A 19,898-nucleotide genomic window follows, 5' to 3' on the forward strand; every position below is an offset into this window, starting at 1 on the left:
ATCAGCTTCCCTGCTGGCTCCCACAGCTCTACTCACCCAGTGAGCCTGTGCGGGAGGAGCCACTCAAAGGAGGCTGGCTCAGGTGGCACGTGGGCCTGGCCATGGTCACCTTCCCCTCGGGCCACTGTGTCCAGACCCCCCAGGGTCTGTGGTTACATGGAGCCGCCTGAGGGAGAGCCACAGCCCAGAGGAGCCTGGGTGGTAACAGATGGGCGGGGACCCTAGATAGGGGCGAGAACCCTGCCCTGAGGCGTGAGCGCCCCGTCCTTAAGGCTGGGAGCCATGGTCTCCCCAGAGGCTCTGGGACACAACCTTACCTGAGAAGGCTGTCTGAGGGGCTGGGCTGTCCCTGGACCAGCCCAAGTCACACTGGCTGTCCTCTGGGGACGGATGCCGAGCAGGGGACAGAGCGACCGAGGGCCTATCTGTCTGAGGTGGTCAGAGAGGGACAAGGGGGGGTCATGGCGCCAGGGCCAGGGCACAGAGGGGAGCAGGGTCATCAGGACGGGGGTACAGGTCTGGCTTGAGGATCAGGGCCTCCAGGTGGAGGCCAGGCTGGGAGATGGGGAGAAGGCCAGGAAGGGGATTGGGGGAGGACCCAGAGAGGGAAGGGCGAGAGAGCAGGAGCGGGTTGGGGAGGAGTGAGAGGAAGGGGGAGAGGGGCTGAGGGCAGGGGGGCCGGGAGAGCAGACCCCGGCAGGGGAGGAGTGCTCACTGCCAAGGTTGCCCTTCACCCTCCTCCAGTCTCAATCAAGCTGCTAATTAGCATCCTGACCACTCAATTAATTAGACTGCACGTGCTTAATTATGACAGGGTGCATCGGTGGGGGTGGGGCAGCACCATTAGCCCACACCCCCAGGCCCCCCAGGGGCTGAGGTTTATTGACCAGAAAAGACATACAGGGAGACCCTGGCCATCGGCATTGGCGGGGGGGTAAGTCGAGGAGTAAGGGAGGCAGGAGACCCTCGGCCCCGGGGGTGGGGGGGCTCCTACCTTCTCAGCCCACTTCTCCCGGGTCTCGGGGGTTGAGCCCTCCCCACTGCGCACATCTAGCCTTCGAGTTTGCACCTGTACCCGCCTTGCCCACAGACCGCGGTTACCCAAAGTGGCCCCAGGCAGGTTGGGCACATGGCCTGGATTCCCCACGAGTGGAGGCCACACCTGTACCCCGTCCTTTTCTCCTGGGGCCCGTAGCCCCCGTCCCCGGGGGGCCAACGGGTATGCTGGGGGTGCCCTCCCCCAGCGCACCCCCTGGCCCGTCTGGCCACGCCGCTCAGCCCATTAAGTGCTCTTGCTGAACTCCGAACACAGTGCCGGGCACAGAGCCTGGAAGGAGGTTTGGTGGGGGCGGGGGACCCTCGTCAGAGACTCAGTGGGGCTCTGGGGCTCTTGTGTCTCCTGAGACCTGGGCCTGACCTCACCATCTGCACGGGGAGCCTTAGGGCAGAGCTCTATCTGACCTCTGACCTTTCCTGGGGCTGGCACGTCCCAGGCACGCAGTAGGGTCCAGTCACTGTTGGGGACCCCACTGTCCTCTGTCCAGCTGGGCCCTGGCCTGGTAGATGATAGGGAGCTAGAGGGACAAGAATGGGGGGGAGGAAAGAGAGAGGGGCTCTCCTGGGGCGTGGAGAAGAGGTGGGGGCTGGTGGGGCCAGAGGGCCTCCCAGTGGGTCTGAGGGGCTGGCGGCCCTTCCCTAACGCGGGAGGATGGGGCAGAAGGCCCCAGGCACCCGCCCAAGGCTCCCGCACCGTGCGCCTCTGCCCAGATGCGGCCAGAGCCGGGCTGGGAAGTTCCCGCCTGTGGAGCTCAGGGCGCGGAAGAGACAGGCTCCCCCCTCCCCCCAGCCCTCCCAACAGGCCCTTGGAGGAGTCAGAGGGCAGCAGGCCCCATAAGCTCTGGGAAGCTAAGAGACCCAGAGTCAGGCTCGGGGAGGAGACGTGCACTGCCCACACGGTGGGGCCGAGGAGGACGCCGGCACCAGAGGGTCAAGGGCGGGGGGTGGTCCCAGGCAGAGGGCAGAGCTACCTGGGCGGACAGGGCCAAAGGCTGTGAACCACCGCCCGCCCCCAGTGGTGGGCGCTGGGAGTCAGATACAATTACTCACTCAGTGTATCATAATTACCGCAAATAGCCCATTAAAGAGAAATTATCATCAGTATGATATTAGCAGACAGCAGGGGACACGGAGAAGGGAACGTGCTTAGTCTCCCATTGTCCCCTTAATGGGGACAAGCGCTGGGGAGGCAGGGGCACTCCTGCAACGGCCTCACCCCTTCCCGCTGCCTGCAGGCCCAGAGGCCAGGGCCTGGGATTGGGATTAGGCCTCAGCCCTGCGCAGCTAGGGGAGGTGCTGGCTGCCCTCCACCTGGCCACCCCAGCCCCTTGCTCCAGCCCCGCCCGCCCTCACCCCTAGCGTCCCGGCCCCGGAGTCAAGCCCCAGACTGGGAGGACATCTCAGCTTTGCTGGTCCTGGCTCGGTGGAGAGACACCCCCCCCCCGCCCCTTCAAATCCCAGGAGCGCAGACTTCTGTTGGACATGGCTTTGGGGCACAGGCGTCTCTCCAGAGGGAACAGAGAGAGACGTGCGGAACAGAGGCAGACAGGAAGGACACACAGCAGCAGTCGGTGCGCCCGGCTGGGCGAGCAGAGGGGACCGCGACCGACCTGCTGGACGAGGGGTCCCCTCCGCTGGCGTGGAGCAGAGAACAGCTCAGGGGGGCACTGTCTCCCCTGCGGGGGGCCCACCGCTCTCTGCCGGCCCGCCCGGGGGCCTCAGGTAAGACCCAGACTTCAGTCTGAGAAGAGGCAGCCGCAGAGGGACAGTGGCTCCGGTTGCCTCCAGGGGGCGGGCGAGGCCGAGGATGGGGAGGGCGGGCGGGTATCGGGGGCCCTGGGAGTGGCTGGGCCTTCCTGGAGGCAGCAGCCAGCGGGAGTGGGAAAGACAGCTGGGGCAGGGGCGAGGGGCCGTGTCTCCAGCAGTCTGCCCTCTGCCCCCCCCTCCCAACAGCTGTCCCAGCCGGGCCCGGCCCTGTCCTCAGCCCGGGACGCGGCACTGAGGACGCGCGGAGTGGGCGCGGTCAGGAGCCGCGGTGACTTCGGTGCACGATAGGGTGTGGAGAGGAGCCAGGCTGGCAGGGGAGAGGACGGCTCGGCTCCCCTGTAGTGACACGGGCTCCTGAAAACCAGGGGTGCAAGACTGAGGGGGGCGCCGAAGACAGGAGGGCAGGGGACAGGTGTGAAGGTGCGGTGCCCACGGCCTCCTGTCCACCCGCACGGTCACCGCCCATCGGCCTCCCTCACAAGCCACCCCACTGCTGTCGTCACCAACCAGGCAGCATCCTCCCGCGGGTCTTCCCACCACACATCCGTCCCGTTTTCTGTCCGTCTGTCCAGCCAGCCAGCCACCCCAGGTGGCCAGTCCTGACCCCGGGCTCCGGCTGCAACCCCAGCAGCGGCCTGGCCTGTGGCCATAGGCTCCGAGGGATCCATTGTGGACCGGTTGCCCAGGACTAACAGTCCTGCTTTCCCGGATCATCATTTTGATGTGGCTTAAGCACCCTGTCCAGGCCCCAGGCTCTCTGAACTCAGCTTAATTCAGCTTCCCCCCCCCCCCCGCCCACCTTGGCAGGAAGTGCCCGTCCAGAACAGCCCCTGGTGTGGGGGCAGCTCAGGGACAGACCCAGATGGAGGTGACTTGAGCAGCAGAGGTCAGGACAGCTCTGAACTCCCCCTTCTGTGCAGCCCCCTGCCCCGCCCCCTCTCACCGGGACCAGGAGCCCAAGGTTCAGCCCCCCCCCCACCCCCTGCCGCAAGGTGATGGCTTCCATAAATGTGGCCAAGATGGCTCTGGCTACGGATGAGGGGGCAACCTCCCCACAAACCCTGCCCCATACAGAGCCGCCTCTTCCAGGAAGCCTTCCCAGACTGACAAAGGACTTGCCTTTTTTCATCTGCCCCCCACGACACCCTTTGTGGATGAGGGGGTGGGCGGGGGGAACTCATTTTCTCACAGGGGACACGACTAAACCCAGAGAAGTTTGCCCCCCTCACCTGCACCGGTGGGGCAGATGTGGGAGTGGGATCAGGCCTGACTCTGGCCGGGCGGGATGCCACGGCCTTGGTGTGGATGGGGCAGCAGCTCAGGTGCAGGAGCCCAGGGAGCCAGCGGGGGGGTGGGGGGAGGCATCCCTCCGGCCTGACCAGCGTCCAGGGCCTGGCATCCGCCCACCCGCTCTGCCCCACCTACCTCCAAGGCGAGGGCAGTCCCTGCTTCCCTCCAGAGAAGGGGCACCGCGTCCCCTCCTGGCTCACCGCCCCATCCCCTGCGCCTCAGGGTGTTGGGGTGCTGATGGGGTGTCCCCCGGGGGCTCGCAGACTCGCCTCCTGCCTCTGCTTACTCACGACCTCTGAGGCTGGTGGGATGAGGGCTGGGGCTGGTCATCCAGGCAGGGGTGTGGGGGGAGGTGCTGGGGCCAAATTTAACCTCATGACACCCAGAGGGGCAGGTTCTCTGTCGCCCCCAGGCCACAAATGAGGAGCCCGGAATGGGGCAAACTTCCGCCCAGCTCTTACCCAGGCAGGGCACCCCACAGTCCAGAGGGCTAAGATCACCGTGGCTCGGGACCCGTGAGCACCTGTCCTCAGCAGGAACAAGGAGGAGAAGGGCCAGGCCCTCAGGTGACAGCGTGTCCCCACCCACGCACACCGCCACAGTCCATTTAATCTCTCCGCCCGTCGTTACCCTCATCCCCATGCTGCAGCCGTGGAAACTGAGGGCTTGGGCTCCTCTAAGCCCCTGCGCAGGTGAGGGAGGAAGAAATCGAGGCCTCGCTGCCAGGCTGGCTTCTCCCTGCGCCGCAGCCAATCTGTCTGTACACTGTCCCCACCCGACTGGACCCTGTGACCTGCCCTCCCCTGCGCCCTCTCCCCGCGGCCCCTTCCCTGCTCTCCACTCAGGCCTGGCCAAGCACTTCCGGCACCGGGACGCCTGCGGGGTGGGGGTGGGGGCTCCCCGCCCGTCTCCCCCCCCCCACCTCCCTCCTTCTGCTCTCCCCCCGCCCCTCCCCCTTTCCCCGCTCGCTCCTCCTTCCCCTGCTTTACTCTCTCCAGCGCGTGCGGCCCTCTCCCAGTTACTCCATCAGTTGCTTATTTAATTTGCTGACTGGCTGTCTCCCCAGTAGAGCGGCCCCCCGTGTGCCGCCAGCGCTGTCCCCGCGCGCACGGCACTCTCACCCCCCACCCCGGAGTAACGGCCCGCAACGTCTCACACACGGAGACACACATCTGGAAGCGCCACCGCTTCACACCCTCCGCCACTCGCGACAGCAGAGTCACGTGCCCACCGCGGCAAGGCAAAGCCCCCACCCTCGGCCGCACCGGCTGGAGGGCGCAGGGTAGGGCTCCCGCGGCGGCCCGGCCCTCACCCGCCACCCCACACCTCGCCCCGCCCCGCCCCCCGGGGTGCCCTCTGGCCACGCCCCCAGGCCCCTCCCAAGGGGGCCCCAGAGGGCGGGGAGGCTTTCGTGGTGCGGCGGCCCCAGGCGGTGGGGCTGGAGCTGGGGCGGAACCCAGAGGGTGTCTCCACTGCTGGGGGGCGGGGGGAGTCGGGATGCTGGGGTCAGGAAGGAGGGGCAAGGCTGGGTCGGGAACAGAGAGCGCTAGGGCCCAGGGCAAGGGTCGGATCCCTCCAGGGTTGGGGCTTGAGGGCACTCGGGAGCCACAGGGGCGTCAGCCCGTTGGGGTTGAAAAGGAAGGCCCGGAGGCCCCCACCGGAGACGCGGGGGAGGGGGTCTGGGAGCCCCTGGCGGCTGTGTTAAAACCCTCCCGTCTGCGGCGCCTGGGAGGCTCATCGGTTAAGCATCCGACTCCCGATCTCGGCTCAGGTCGTGATCTCCCGCTTCGTGAGATCGAGCCCCGTGTCGGGCTCTGCACTGACAGCGCGGAGCCTGCTTGGGATTCTCCCTCTCCCTCTCCCTCTGCCCCTCCCCTGCTTGCTCACTCTCTCTCAAAATAAATCAATAAACATATAAAAAATAAATACAACCCCTCCCGTCTCTGGAAGTGGTGGGTTCCGCCCCCTGGGGCCAGTGCCCTGCCGAAAAGGGGCCAACCCTGGTCTCGCAGTCCAGCTGCGCCACCCTCCACCCCCACCCCGCGCCAGTGACCTCAGGCCAGTCCCGGGCTTCTCTGCACCCTCGCCCTGCTCTGTAAGACTGGTCATTGCCGCCCCCAGGCCTATTGCCAGGAGGCCACCAGCTGACACAGATCTGGCACCTGGCGCGTGCTGGACACCTCACGGTGTCCCTTCTGGTCTTTCTCGGGGGACATGGTGGGAGGGAGGGCAGTAAGGGGAGGATCCACAGGAGAGGCGGAGAAGCCAGTGCCCGGCCAGCCAGGACCAGGATGAAGTGGCCGCAGGGCTGGAGAGGGAGGAGCCTGCCCCCAGGGGGGCTGCGAAGGGAACGGCCGGCAGGGTGGGACGGGCGGCGGCGGAAGCAAGTTCCAGGGCGGCCGGTGCGTCTGTCTGGGAAGGCGGCGGCCCAGTGAAGGGGAGCCTTTGACCCTGGAATGCTGACCCCAGCGGGCCTCAGGGCACCTAACCAGGATGTTGCCGGGAAAGGGCGCCAGAGTCAGGGAGGCCCGCGTGGAGGAGGTGGCGAGGCTCGGGGAGCCCCAGGGCCCAGAGGGACAGCAGGAGGGCGCCGCGCTGGGCGGCTGGAAGGTCCCCGGCCTCCCTCCGCGCCCTCCGGCCCAGCCTTCTGGGCTCCCGGGGCGGTCGGGCGGAGGGGGCGTCTCGGCCGCTGGGCTGAGCGTGAAAGCCCACGCCCCCTCCCCCGCCGCCCAGAAACTCGCCTCCTCGTAAATCCCCTCCCCCCCTCCCCCAAGAGAAAACTGCAGCCGTGGCCTCTGAGGCTCGGGTCTGAGTGCCCTAGAAATCCAGGTTCTCGGCCCGCCCAGGGGCCCCGGGAATGTGCATTTTAGCAGGATCCGGCAGCAGGGCACACGGGAGGAGGTGGAGGAGGGAGAGAAGCGGGGAGGAAGAGGAGGAAGCAAGGGGGAGGTGGGCGAACAGGGAGCCGAGAGGGCGGAGGGGGCGGACCAGTGAGGTGCGGCCCGCGGGGCGGGAGGCCTGGCTGAGCCCGGGGACGCCGGGCGGGTCCGGGATTTCCCAGGCCCGCCCCTTGCCCCGGCCCCGCCCCCGGTCCCCGTCGGCTCTCCGCCGCCGCAGGCTAATCGGCTGTGACAGCTGGAGCCCTCGGCAGCTGAGCGGTGTCACTGCGAATTAGGCAGGCGCTGAGCCCGCCGACAGCAAATTACTCGTCACTGCTCCGCTGGTGCAGGGGCCGCGAGCGCGCGTGTGCGTGTGCGCGCAGGATGGGCGTCCGTGCACAGCCCCCTCGTCCCGTCTTTCCGGACAGGTGTGAAAAGCTCCCAGCCTTTCGCACCTCCCTGCGGACCTCCGCCCTCGCCCGTCCCAGCAGAGGGGACACTGAGCCTCTCCCTGACCTCCACGTCCAGCCTCCCTCCTCTGGCCCTGCCCGCTCCCCAGCCCTCCGGAGCCGTCCCTCAGGGAAGTGTCCTGGGACCCTGGGGCCCAGGCCGGCACCCCTCCTGAGGGAGCGCCGGCTCTAAGCACCCTCTCTAAGCGGAGGGGAGGGGACGCGGCCCTGCTCCTCCACCAGCCAGGCTGCTCCCTACAGCTCACACGCCCCCCTGCCCCTTCCCTGCTCGGAGCCACCGCCGCCCCTCTGGGCCCCAGTCAGCGTCCAGCCCGGTCTTCTCTTCTTAACCACCCTCGCCAGGTCCCTCCACCTGTTCCCGCCGGGTCGGGGCTGGGTCTCTGCCACCGGCCCTTTCCTCAGCTGCCTCCCTGCAGCCTCCGCCCTGGGGCCCAGCTGGCTGCCGCCCTCCAGGATGGTCCGCATCGGAGGCTCCCGACCGACAAATTCCCAATCTCTTCCTGCCTCCTGGAACAGGCACACCGTAGGCGCCTAATCAATAGTTTTGTGTGAATGAATGAGCCCTCCTCCCACTGTCATGGCCAACAGATTTCTCGAGGCCAGCGTTCCTGGGGCAGCGGGGTGCAGGTGTCCCCGTGGGCGCCTGCCTGGGCCGGGAGAGGAGAGGCTGGGCTCCGTGGCTCGGTAACTGCTGAGCATGCAGCCAGGCCCAGGGAGGTGACAGAGCGGGTCCAGAGCAGCAGGCGGGGCTGGGGGCCTTTCCCTGTCCGCCCGCCGTCCGTCCCCTCAAGTGCTGGGGACAACCCAGCTTGTCCCACCTCGGCGGCTGGCTCAAAGCCTCCCAGAGCAGCTAGAGGGGAGGAACCCCAGGCTCCACTGGGCTCTGGGGACAGGCTAGCTTCCTTCTAATGCCCACAGCGCTCCCAAGTCCCCACACCCTGGGCCAGAGGGTCCCATGCATGGCCACAGACTAGGGGTGGTTTGACCTTCCTTGAGACCCAGGAGGGGCCACCAGCCCCAGGCTCCAGGTCCTGGCCAGTAGGCAGGTCACACAGCCCTGGCCCCTGCCCATTCCCCATCTGCAGGCAGGCCTCTGAGCCCTTCCAGGCTGCCGCGTGGGCCCGGCCCAGGGCTGCACCCGGTACCCACTGAGTGGGTGAGCCCTGGACACACGGCCTCCAGTCAGCGCAACTGGTGATGGTCCCAACGGAGGCGGGGCTGGGCTGGGCTTTGTGGCACATCCATCCCCAGGGGTTGGGCGAGCCTAGGGAGGGCCTCTGCTCTTGGAGCCCGGGGGGCCCTTCTCTCCTGAAGGGTGTCTGGGCCCGCGCCGGTGGCTCTGAGGAGGCCGGCTGGGACAGAGGCAGCAGAGCCCAGGGCAGGTGGGGAGGGCTGCGGGGTCCCGGGGTCAGGGGCAACCAAGCCGGTGGTGGCTGAGGGCAACTCCTCCCTGGGTGGCTGGAGTCAGAGCCCACGAGGCCACATGGCCAGGATATGGGGTGAAGGGACCAGGACAGACAAAATCCACGGGGCCCGTGTGTGCAGGTCATGAGTGAGCATGTGTGTATTCCTGGGCACGTGTGGCCATGTATGTGTGCGTGTGCGTGTGTGTGTGGCGAGGGGAGGGGTGTCTAGGTCTGTGCATTTGCCTACACACATGGCCACGTCTGCACGTACATACGTGTCTGTTTCTGTCGCCCAGATCTCTGCACGCCTGCCTGTGTGTGCCCGTCCTCAAGGGGGAACGCTGGGGAAGAGGCCACCCTCGGAGCCAGCTATAAATAGGAAACCAGACAGGGGCCCTCGGACGGCACCGGCTGCAACAGGCAGGACTCGTGTGGCCACGGAGAGAGGCTGCAGGGCGCGGACAGAAGTGGGGGGCCCCCAGTACAGAGCAGACCTGGGGCCCACCGAGGGCCAGCAGCTGGCATCTGGGGCCGGGGCTGGGCTCAGTCATCTCAGACCTAGAGTTTTCCCCGGAGTCCTCAGCCAGCTGGAGGACCAGGGGGCAACTGCGCTGTGTGTGTGCGTTTGGGGTGTAGGTGCCCTGCAGACGTGCAGAGGACGCTGCCCCCAGAGGCTGCTGGGCAGGGGCACAGCCAGGGCGAGTGGGTGGTCTCAGCTCAGGCAGCTCCCTGGCTCCTGGCGGGGTGGCTGTGGCCCAGCATGGGGGCGGGGGGGGGGGGTTCCACTGGGTCCTGAGCACAGCTGCCCCAGGTAAGGGTGTGGCAGAGGGACCTCCGGTGGGGCAGCCGGGCAGGGGACCAATTTACACGTGGTGACCACACGTGGCACCGAGCCTAGGCACGTGGAGTCCGTGTTTGTGACGGGGGCAAGCATGGACTCCCCCAGCCCTCCCCCCCCCCCCACTCAGGTCTGCACCCGCGGTCCCTCTCGCACCTCCCTGTGGCCTGAGGGTTTGCTGGGAACGGAATCCTCCTGTCACCCTCTAGGTGGCTTGGATGTGCCCAGACGTCCCAGCCCATGGCTTTGATTGGCAGACCCACAGCCCCCCTCCTCCCTTTGGCAGGCGCTCCAGTCTGACCCACTCACGTGCCCAGCGAGTCTCCCTCTGAAGCTCTGGGCGGGGCTGTCATCTGGGTCCCTGCCGTGGTCCCTGCAGGGCCTGGCCCAGAGAAGGGACTCTGGACAGAATGAAGTGACACAGGAGTAAATGAATGAGTGCCCCCTAAGCGGCGCGGGGGGGAAGAGGGCAGGGTGCCTGGAGGCCGCAAGGCCAAGATGTTCCCATTCCACCCGAGAGAGGGTTCCTGGGGCCTCCTCTGGGAGGGCAGAGGACGGACAGGGTGAGCTGAGTGGCTGAGGCCAGGGTGCCACTAGGGCCCCCTTCCACATCCACACAGAGGGTGCCGGTCACCCCTCTCGGGGGGGCGCCGGGCCCTGGGTGCTGAGTGGAGGCTTGTCCCGGAGCCTGGGCACCGCTGTCACTCCTGCTCCTGGCCCAGGCCCCCTGGCTGCCCTGCTTCCTCTCACACCTCTGGCCCAGCGGCTCCGAGCTACCACTGCCCCCTCCCCTGTCGTCTGCAGGCTCCTCACAGATGCACCATCACACCCAGGACCCCCCAAGGGGGGCAGAGTTGTGAGGCCTCTGATTCTCACCGTTCCGGACCCTCTCCGGTGCCCGCCAGGCCCCCAGTCCAGCCCCTCCCGAGAGGCCTGGCCTGCTGGGGCCCCAGCACCGGTCAGCCCTGCACTCCCGCCGAGTGGGCACAGGACAGCTCCGCGGCCAGAGGGCTTTCCCCAAATAGGCTGTTTGCCCAGGAAAGGATCTGTCTCTAAACACAAAAATAAGCACACCTCCTGCCTCCCGCAATGGTTTCCCTGTTCTCCAGCCGCGTTTTATCCTGGGGCAAAACCGGAAAGAAGGAAGGGGGGTCGCGTGGGGGAGGAAGGAATGAAAGAGAATGGAGAGGATGGGGGGAGGAAGAAAAGAGAAGAAGAAAGTGAAACGAGGCCAGTGGCGCCGTGACCCAGGACGGCATGTGCGGACGGCCCTCTTCTCCCAGGGGCCCGGAGCCTGATCCAGGCTCTCAGGTGCTGGGATCCGGGAGGGAGGCCGGGGTGCCGCGGGGAGAGCGCTGAGCGCAGCTCCCTGCCTGCCACTACCTCCTGGAAAAGACAGTTCCTGAGCCAGGCTTCCCGTCTGGTCCTCGATCCTTTCTCTGCCGGAGGAAAACTCGCTCTTCTGGCAGCAACAGCGGAAACTAAGGTGTCCTCGGCGAGAACTGGCCAGCAGACCCGCCCGTGCGGGAAGGGACACCCCCGGCCGCTGGTGGTCCTCTTGAGTCCTTGGGGTCCCCGTCCTGAAGTGGGCTGGGCCGTGGGTGCTGGTGGTGGTGGCGCCCCCCCCCCCCCCGGGCTGCGGCCTCCTCCGCACCTGGTCCTTGAGTTCATTCCCGCGCCCCCACATTTCCACTCATCTCCGCATCACTAGACATCGTGCTCCCCTCCTGAGGGCTCCAGATCTCAGCCGCGGGGTGGGGGGATTTTGCTCACACCCCCCACAGACACCCAACCTTTTTGCTACAAGTTTTATTCTAAGGCAGACGGGAGGCGACAGCACCTTCCGATGGAGACAAGAGGACCCTGCGCCCCGCACGGAACTGCAGCCGCCCCGACCAGGGAGGGCCTTCGCTGTCTCCAACAGGGGAGCCTCGCCGCGCACCCGGGGCGCCCTGCTGAGGGTGGCCGCCCGAGAGCTCGTCCTTCTAAACATGCGGACCACAGACGTTCACCTGCCTCGGTCCCATTGCAGAGGCTGGGGGTAGTCAACGAGGTCCGGCGGCTGCCCAGGACCCTTTAGGGTGACGTTTCCGGAGGTCCTGCTCCTCCCGGGTGCCCCCACGGTCCAGGCCTTGCTTGCCCTTTAGAAGACAGAGGCCAGGCCACCCCTCGGGCGGGAGACTGGGGGCTCGGAAGAACTGGGGACGAAAGAGTACTTGCCACCAGCATGCAATGGCGCCGCGCGTGGAGTCACCACCGAGCCCGGCCCCGGGCCCCGCTCCCTCAATCCCGCCTCAGTGGGAGCCTTGCTCCCTGCGGGGCAGCCCCAGAGGGTGAGGGGGCGGCCGCCTTCGGGGCCCAGCGGCTGACAGCAGCCTCGGCCACCACTCTGCTCGGCTTCTCCGCTTGGCCCAGGCGGGTGGCCCAGAGCTAAGGCAGGGCCCTGTCCAGGGACCCCCTTTTCTTTCCATTCAGGGAGAAATATGGCAAAAATGAAAGCCACAGAAAAACCAACCAGGCTCTAGTGACTTTTGGATCTAAACGGATTTATTTTGTGTGTTTTCCCCCCTTTCCTCAACTTCGTAGCAAATGAAAAAATGATCCAACAAAACCCAACAACACAAGAAAACTTTGAACGACTTACGGCGTCTCTGCTCAGAGCGCCGGGCGGGAGCAGGCCCCGGGGGGAGCGCAGGCCTCGCGGGTGCCCAGGGGCCTGGAGGTCTGCAGGGCTCACATCGCCAGTGGCCACGCTACCTCCTCTCCGCGGGCTAGTCCAAAAAGCCACTGGGGCTTTTTAAAAGATTCCACAAACAAAACGAAACACAATTTAAATTAAAATAAAAACACTTTCTTCACTCGCCCCCATGCCGGGAGGTTCAGGCTGAAACCTCCTCTTAAAAAAAAAAATTTTTTTTTTTTTTGCTAGAAATACTGTGCATTACTTTTTTTTTTTTTTTTCTTCTCTTTCACTTCTCTTGAAGATTAAAATAAGATATATTTCCCCAGGAGTCATAAATACGATCTGGTGCATAGAGAAATATCAGCAGGGGGTCCGGGCCAGCCCCCACCCGCAGAGCGCGGCGACCCCCCCCTCCCCCCCCCCCCCCCGTGAGTACTGTAGGGCAGCAGGACTGAACACGGCATAGGTAATACTCCTTGGCTTCAATCTCTAGGGGACGCCGGTGGCAGGGTGGGGGGCAGGCGGGCAGGAGGGCAGGCAGGGACCGGGCCCCTCCGAGCGAGCGAGCGACACATGCTGGGACACGCGGACGTCCGAGGGCGGACCCCGGCCGGGAACGAGGGGGCTTCCTCCGGGGTTTTCTTTCCTAATCACCGAGCAAAATAAATAGAGATACTTCGAAAATAAGATCGCTTTAAAAAGGAGTAGTAAAAAAGGGCAAGAAGGTGGGGCGGCAAAGACAGGCGGGGGGGGGGGGGGGGGGCGGGGTCGCGCGGGGCGGCGTCCGGCGGGGAACCGCGCTCGGCGTATGTACAAGCGGACGCCTGGAAGGAAGTTCGATCCGGCTCAACTTTCCTGGGAAGCCCCGCGCCCCGCGCGCACAGCGGCCGCGGCCACGTCCGGACGGCGAGCCGGGAAGGCAGGGGGCGCCGCGCGGCGAGACGGGGGGGGTGGGGGTGGGGGGGCTCCGGTCCGGCGCCTGCGGACGCGGCGGCGGGGCGCGCGGGGCCTGCCCGAGCGCGGAGTCCGAGCCTCTGGCCGGCGGCGGCGGCGGCGCGGGCTCGGGCCCGGCGCTCACAGGAAGAAGTCGGGGGCGCCCTTGGCCGCGCCCGGCCCGGCCTGCGGCGGCGAGGACTCCCGCGGGAAGCCGGCCCCGCCCGCGCCCCCGGGGCCACCCCGGCCCGCCAGCTTCTCGTATTTCTCCTTGTACAGGTCCCGCTCCTTGGCCAGGCGCCCCACCTCCAGCTTCAGCTGCTCCACCTGGCTCTGGAGCTGGCACTTCTCGCTCTCCAGAATGTGCCGCTGCTGCACCCGCTTGAAGCGGCAGGACTGCGCGTAGCCGCGGTTTTTGAGCGTGCGCCGCTTCTGCTTCAGCCGGATGACCTCCTCCTTACTGAAGCCGCGCAGCTGCCGGTTCAGCTCGCGCACCGACATGGACACCAGCTGGTCGTCGGAGAAGCGCTCCTCCAGGCGCACGTGGTGGCCCGCGCCGCCGCCGCCGTGGCCCGCGCCGGAGTGGTGGCCCGCGCCGGCGTGGTGGTGGTGGTGGTGGTGGTGGTGGTGGTGCGCGGCGTGGTGGTGGTGCGCGGCGTGATGCGCGCCGTGGTGGTGGCCCGCGCCCATGTCGTCCGCGCCGCCGCCGCCGCCGCCCGCGAAGCCCTGGCCCCGGAAAGCCTCGTAGGCCGCGGCGGCCGCCGGGTGGTGCGCGCCGTGGTGCCCGGCGTGGTGGCCGCTGCCGATGAGCGCCTCCACCGCGTCCTCGGGCGTCAGGTTGAGCGCCTCGGGGTTGAGGTGGTGCTGGTAGCCGCTCATCCAGTACAGATCCTCCAGCGCCGGCTTCCCCGAGGCGCCCCCGACGGCGCCCGGGCCCCCGCTCGTCGACCCCGGGGCGGTCCCGGCCTGCGCCGCGCCGCCGCCGCCCCCCGCGCCGCCGCCGCCGCCGCCGGTGCCCGGGCTGGGCGCGCAGAAGCTGGGCGAGGAGGGCACGGAGGAGCAAGGCGTGCTGAGCGGCGTCGAGGACAGCGAGCCGGGCGGCAGGCGGTGGCAGAAGCGCTCGGCCTCGGGCGGCTCCTTCTTCACCTCGAACTTCATCAGGTCGAAGTCGTTGACGTATTCGATGGCCAGCGGGCTGCTGGGCAGCTCGGCGCCCATCGCCAGCTCCGCGGCCATCGCCCGGGGCCCCGCCGCCGCCGCGCCCGGCTGCGCCCCGACGGGAGGCCGGGCGGCGGGGGGGGGGGGGAGGGAGCCGAGGGCTTCTCCCCCCCCTTCACTCCCACGGGCGGCGGGTCTCGGCGGGGGTGGCGCCCAGGCGCGCGGGGGAAAAGTTTCGCGCGGCCAACTTAGGGGCGGCCGCTGGGGACGCCGCCGGGCAGGGTTCTCGGGCGGCCCTGGCCGCACCCCGGGGCGGGGTGGCGCCGGCCGGCCGCGCTCTTCGTGCCCGCGTTGGCGGCCGGGCGGGCGGCCGGGAGGGCGGCGGTGCGGCCGCCGCCTCGGGCTGCTCGGGCTCCCCGCGCTCCGCCCGCGTACAACCGGCCCCGCCTCCACGGCTGAGCGCCGCGCCGCGCGCTCCCCTTTATAGAGCAGGGCACTCGGTCCCGCCTCTGTGGGCGGGGCGCGAGCCCCCAGGCCAATCGGAGCCCCGGACCCGCCGCCCTCATTTGCCTATCCCCATGGCAACCCGGAGCCCAGCTGTCAATCTCCTGCGGGGAACAGCTGTGGGAAGGGGTGCTGACTGGCCGCCGGCGAGAGGAGGGGGCAGGGCCCTCTGGTGGCCACCGGGGGGCACTGCACGCGCAGAGGGCGCGGGGCAGAGGGGTGCGGAGAACGCGGAGCGCGGGCGACGCGGGGCCCGGTCTGCGGCCTCCAGGGCCTCGCACCCGCGACGGGGAGGCCGGAGAGTCTCGGGGAGCAGACGAGGCCCCTCGGTGCCTCGGTCTCCCCGCCGCCCCGCGGGCCGTGACCCCGCAGCCCCGATAGCGTGGCGGCGCCTGGACCTTCTGGCCTGCCGACACCGGTGCCACTGGGCGGCCGGGTCGGGCGCGGCGAGGGGAGTGCCGGCTATTTTTAGCCCCGCGGTTCGGGCGGGTTCAGGAATTTAGTCAACAAAGTTGCTGGCATCTCCGTTCGGCGGCTCCATCGCGGGACACCCGGCTCGGAGGGTGCGCGGCGCAGGTGGGGAAGAAGAGCGCGTGCCGGCGGGGACGGGGCGCCGGGCCGAGGACCGGGGCCCGCGGCGCGGGTGCGTCCGGCTGCCCCAGGCTGTGGGGCTGTGCGCGCCCCCAAAGCGGAGAGCGGTCCTTGGCACACGCACCGTGCTGCGACGTGACCGAGAGCGCTCTGTCCCCTCCACCCCCCAACTGCTATACTGCTGTTATAGGACTTTTACAATTAACAAATTCAATCTTAAATATTAACATCTGTGCGTAGAAAGAAAATTCTGGAAGGACCTGGGCAGGAAGTCCCCAGGGCAGTTTGCTGTTTAGGTTGTTGCAGGCATAAATGTGTGTTAGTTTATAACAAAAATTCGTACAATTGAGAGTGAAAGCCCACTTCCTAAGATGTCATGGGGTGGCCCATCCCCACTGTGCCCCAAGGACACCACTCACCCCTTCCTCTTGCTCCCATCGTCCTCCAGGGAGGGCCCGCTGGGCTCTGCTGGGCAGGCAGGGCCACGCAGACCGTGAGGGTCCTCCCACCGCTGCAGGGATGGTTCAGCCAGTGGCTGGGAGCTTGGGCTCCGGGTTACACGGGTTGCCAGAGGCATTGCAGGGTTTGGGCCTCCCTTTAAAGTCCCCCGGTGTTCAGAGGGAGGCCCACACTCAGCCATCACCAAGTCCAGCTAAGCGGGGACAGTTTTCCCCACATCCAGCCCCCAAATGTGATATTCAAGGATGCTGGGCCCTTGAACACAGACCAGACCCCTTCACGAGGCGTGCGGCTCTCGGTCACTCCTGCCCCCACTCATTCACTCACTGCCCCGGGGGAGAGGCTCCTGGGGCCAAGCAGGGCACCTATGTCCCTGCCTGGCTTAGGCACTGGGCAAGCTCCCCAGCCCTGGATTTGGCCTTGGGGTCAGACTAGCTTTCTAGAAGTCCTTTGGGCCAGCAGGCTTGCCCTCAGCTCTTGCCCGCTCCTGGGGCTCTTACCACCTTCTCGGTCTGCTCCCTGACCTCTGTGTGGCCTCAGCAGAGCCCTCTTCCCGCTGGTTAGTCACAGTCAGGCTGGGTGGGGAAGTGACCCAGAGTCCCTGCACACAGGCTTTGAAGGGCTCACCCCTGCAGGTGCCGCGCAGAACGGGCGTGATGGGCTCCTCAGCCCGGGGAAGGTGCTGGCCTTTGCTGCTCAGGTAGCAAGCAGCCTCCAAGCTTGCTGCTCCCCCCTCAGGACCGGGAGGGCACTCACAGCCGGGGCTGGGGGCCGAGTCCCTGAGGACCCAGGCCCGCCCTCCCACCTGTCACAGACAAAGCGGACGGGCGTGCTGTCCTCTCGGACCCTTCAACGGCCCGTCTGCAGCCGGCAGGGAGACACCGGTTCCGTGTGGTTCCTGAAAAGGCTCTTTCTCTGCCCGTGTGTCACCTCCGTGCCCTCTCAGGGCCTCACACCCACCGACAGTCAGTGCTTGAAGCAATGGACTTCCGTGGGGACCACCGCGTGGCTCATCGTTAAATGCACCCCAGGGGCGCCTGGGTGGCTCAGTCAGTTAAGTGACTTTTCACTTCAGCGTAGGTCACGATCTCGCGGTTTGTGGGATCGAGCCCCGCATCAGGCTCTTAGGATTCTCTCTCTCCCTCTCTCTCTGCCCCTCCCATGTTCTCTCTTTCTCTCAAAATAAATAAATAAACTCAAACAAATAAATGCTACCCTACAACTCCTTGAGTACCTGTTGTATGGCCCCGGGGGCATCTTCCATCCGGAAGGTGGCCCAGAGATCTCTGGTTGAAAACAAGCCCGCTGGAGCGTGACGACACAAGGCAGGTTTTCACCACATTCGTGGGCTGTGTTGCCTGGGTTTGTCCCAGGCGTGAGAGGGCTGGTCTCTGACCCCGGCGGCTGGGAGGACACGAAAGCAGGGGGTGAGAGGACAGCTGCTGGCCGGAGCCACCGGCAGCATCTTTGGGCTCACGCCTGGCAGGGCGGGGCGGCCTCGGCTGGCTCGGCTCCCGCGGGGTCGCCACACGGTCGCCCAGTGGGCTGGTTGGGCTTCCTCGAAGCGAGGAGGCTGGTTCCCCGAGGGCCCGAGAGAGCCGGGGGGATGTGCCGGGCGATTTTGTGAGTCCCTCACTGCACGGTTGGTGGAGGCGTGGCGGTGGCCTGTCCACATCCGAGGGGAGGGACAGACGCCACGACCGTCCGGCAGACCGTGTAGAGAACACTACCGTCACAGTGTCCTCGCAGGCAGCGAGCAGAAAACTAGCCACACGGTAACACGCTAGGGAATTACAGCGTGTCAGTGTTTCCTGCTGTTAGGAACAGTCACTCCACGTCTAGCCACTCAGCCCACGTGTCTTCTGTGTCTGTGCTCGGGTCCCGCAGAGCCCAGGTGGGGTCACGTGCAGTCCCTCCCTCCGTGGACGGACCCCTGCAGCTCAGTGGGTGGTCAGCAGGGCCATTTCCTGGAGTCTGGGGAACGGAGGCCCCGGCTTCTTGCTGCCCAGGGGGCTGGCGGACGCCCTCGGCTCCCCCGACCCCAAAGCTGCTCCCACTCGGCCAAAGGAGGAGAGCCCCGGGAGACTTACAGCATCAGGGGACAAGTCAGCTGGGTTCTGGGGTGGGAAGCATGTCCCCGTCTGCCCCTCAGGGGGAGGGGCCAGGCCAGGCGGGAGCAGGTTTGAGGTCAGCAGGGAGCCCGGCTGCGGTGGTGGTGGTGGTGGTGGTGGTGGTGGTGGTGGTGGTGTGGGGGGAGGGGGGGCGGGCCTGCCTGACGCCCTGCCCCACGCACCTCATCTACCCGCAGGAAGCCACCCTTCCACCCTTGCCTGTGCTGTGCCACGTGGAGCCACTGGGTCCTTGATGTCTGACCCCACAGAGAATGTCAGCTGGATGGGTCATTTCTGTCTTGCCCCCCCTGCTCAGCCCGGGGCAGGGTCTCATCCACTCCCGTTTCTTCCAGGGCTCAGTGACAGCAGGGTCCAGGGTCATGCCCTGTCCACTTAGGGGGCTCATTTGTACTTTAAACGAGGAGCCTGCTGTGTGCCAGGCACACTGGGCGGGGGTGGGGGGGGCACGCTCAGCAGGGTGGCAGGTGCCTCCTTGGGGCGGGGCTCCAGGCTGGGATGCCCATCCAACCAGGGGTGCTCCCCCAGTTCTCAGGTGAGGCCAGGCCCACCCTGCCCCAGTCCACACCTCTTCGGCGGTGCTCCCACTTCAGGCACCTACCTCACTACACCCTGACACTGAAACCCCAGACAGATAGATGCCCAGAGACCCCCCCCCCCCCCCCCCCGCCAGCTCAGAGCTTAGACGTGGCCCATGGCTCTGACCTCCAAAGCCCACCTCTCTGGGGCCCAGCCCGACACCTCCAGCTCAGAGGGCCAGTGAAGTGTCTCCTCCCCGCCCTGCTCCACGGTCTGAGCTGGCCCACCGGCCCGTGCCACCGCTGGCCACAGGACTCCAGGGCTCCCCCCGACAGCCATCTCTGCCCTGGCCACCAGCAAGCGGCAGGACAGCCAGAGTGAGGGGCACAGGGCCGGGGGGCAGGCGGCCCTCGTGGGGCGGATCTCCGAGAGGGAGGCCGCATGCCCCGCTGCACCAGGGCAGTCCCTGGGAGGGCGTGGGCCCGGGGCAAGGATGATAAGGGTCCAGGAGAGAGGCGGCCTTTCCCAGGTGTGTAGGAGTCCGTGCTGTGCCCTCAGCTGGCATCTTACTTTGTCTGGCTTGGTGCGGGCAGTGACCAGCGGGCACTCAGGTCCAAGGAACTGCCCCCTCGCCCGGCGCAGGAGCAGGGACTCTGACCAGGCAGAGGTTGAGGCTGACCAGGTCCCCACATGGGTCACAGGGAGTGTGTGGGGAGGTGGGCCAGGCCCAGAAGAGGGCAGCCGCTGGCCCGGCATCTGCTTCCTGGAGTGCCCAGCCCTTCCGGAGCCTTCCACACTGGCCCTCGTCAGACCAGCTGCACGGTGGGGCAGTGGGGCCTGGGTGGGAGCCACTGTCACACTGGCTTTACCAGCGGGCAGTGCTGGGGTGAGCGTGGGGCCGCCCGGTGGGCTGGGGGAGCCCCAGCCTGGGGGGCCTGTGTCGCCCTTGTTTACTGAGAAGGGAAGTGCAGGGGAGGAGGCGAGGGTCTGAGGCGGCCACCGCTCAGATGGGGCTGGACCAACAACCCTGTGTCCATCTGTCTGGGAAAGGAGGCAGGATTACTCCCCAGGCCCCTCCCCTCACCAAAAGTTCAACCTTTGTGGGGAGGTCATGGTGGGTGCCAAGAGGGAGCCCCGAGGGGGAGGGGGCAGGAAGCCCCCTTGGCTGTGCCGTGCTCGTGCCGTGCCGGCCGAGAGCCCCCGGGACCGCCACGGT

The 19,898-nt window shown here is 67.1% G+C and overlaps 1 protein-coding gene across 1 annotated transcript; it reads right to left on the bottom strand.

Annotated features, from left to right (window-relative positions):
- Window positions 1-12,241: 12,241 nt before the first annotated feature.
- On the bottom strand, window positions 12,242-14,921 carry MAFA (MAF bZIP transcription factor A). Its single transcript, XM_058699318.1, has one exon. It carries the CDS (start codon window positions 14,556-14,558, stop codon window positions 13,464-13,466), a length of 1,095 nt encoding a protein of 364 aa, XP_058555301.1. The 5' UTR covers window positions 14,559-14,921; the 3' UTR covers window positions 12,242-13,463.
- Window positions 14,922-19,898: the final 4,977 nt, after the last annotated feature.

The sequence above is a fragment of the Neofelis nebulosa genome, chromosome 14 (assembly GCF_028018385.1).
Source record: "Neofelis nebulosa isolate mNeoNeb1 chromosome 14, mNeoNeb1.pri, whole genome shotgun sequence".
NCBI classification, from domain to species: domain Eukaryota; kingdom Metazoa; phylum Chordata; class Mammalia; order Carnivora; family Felidae; genus Neofelis; species Neofelis nebulosa.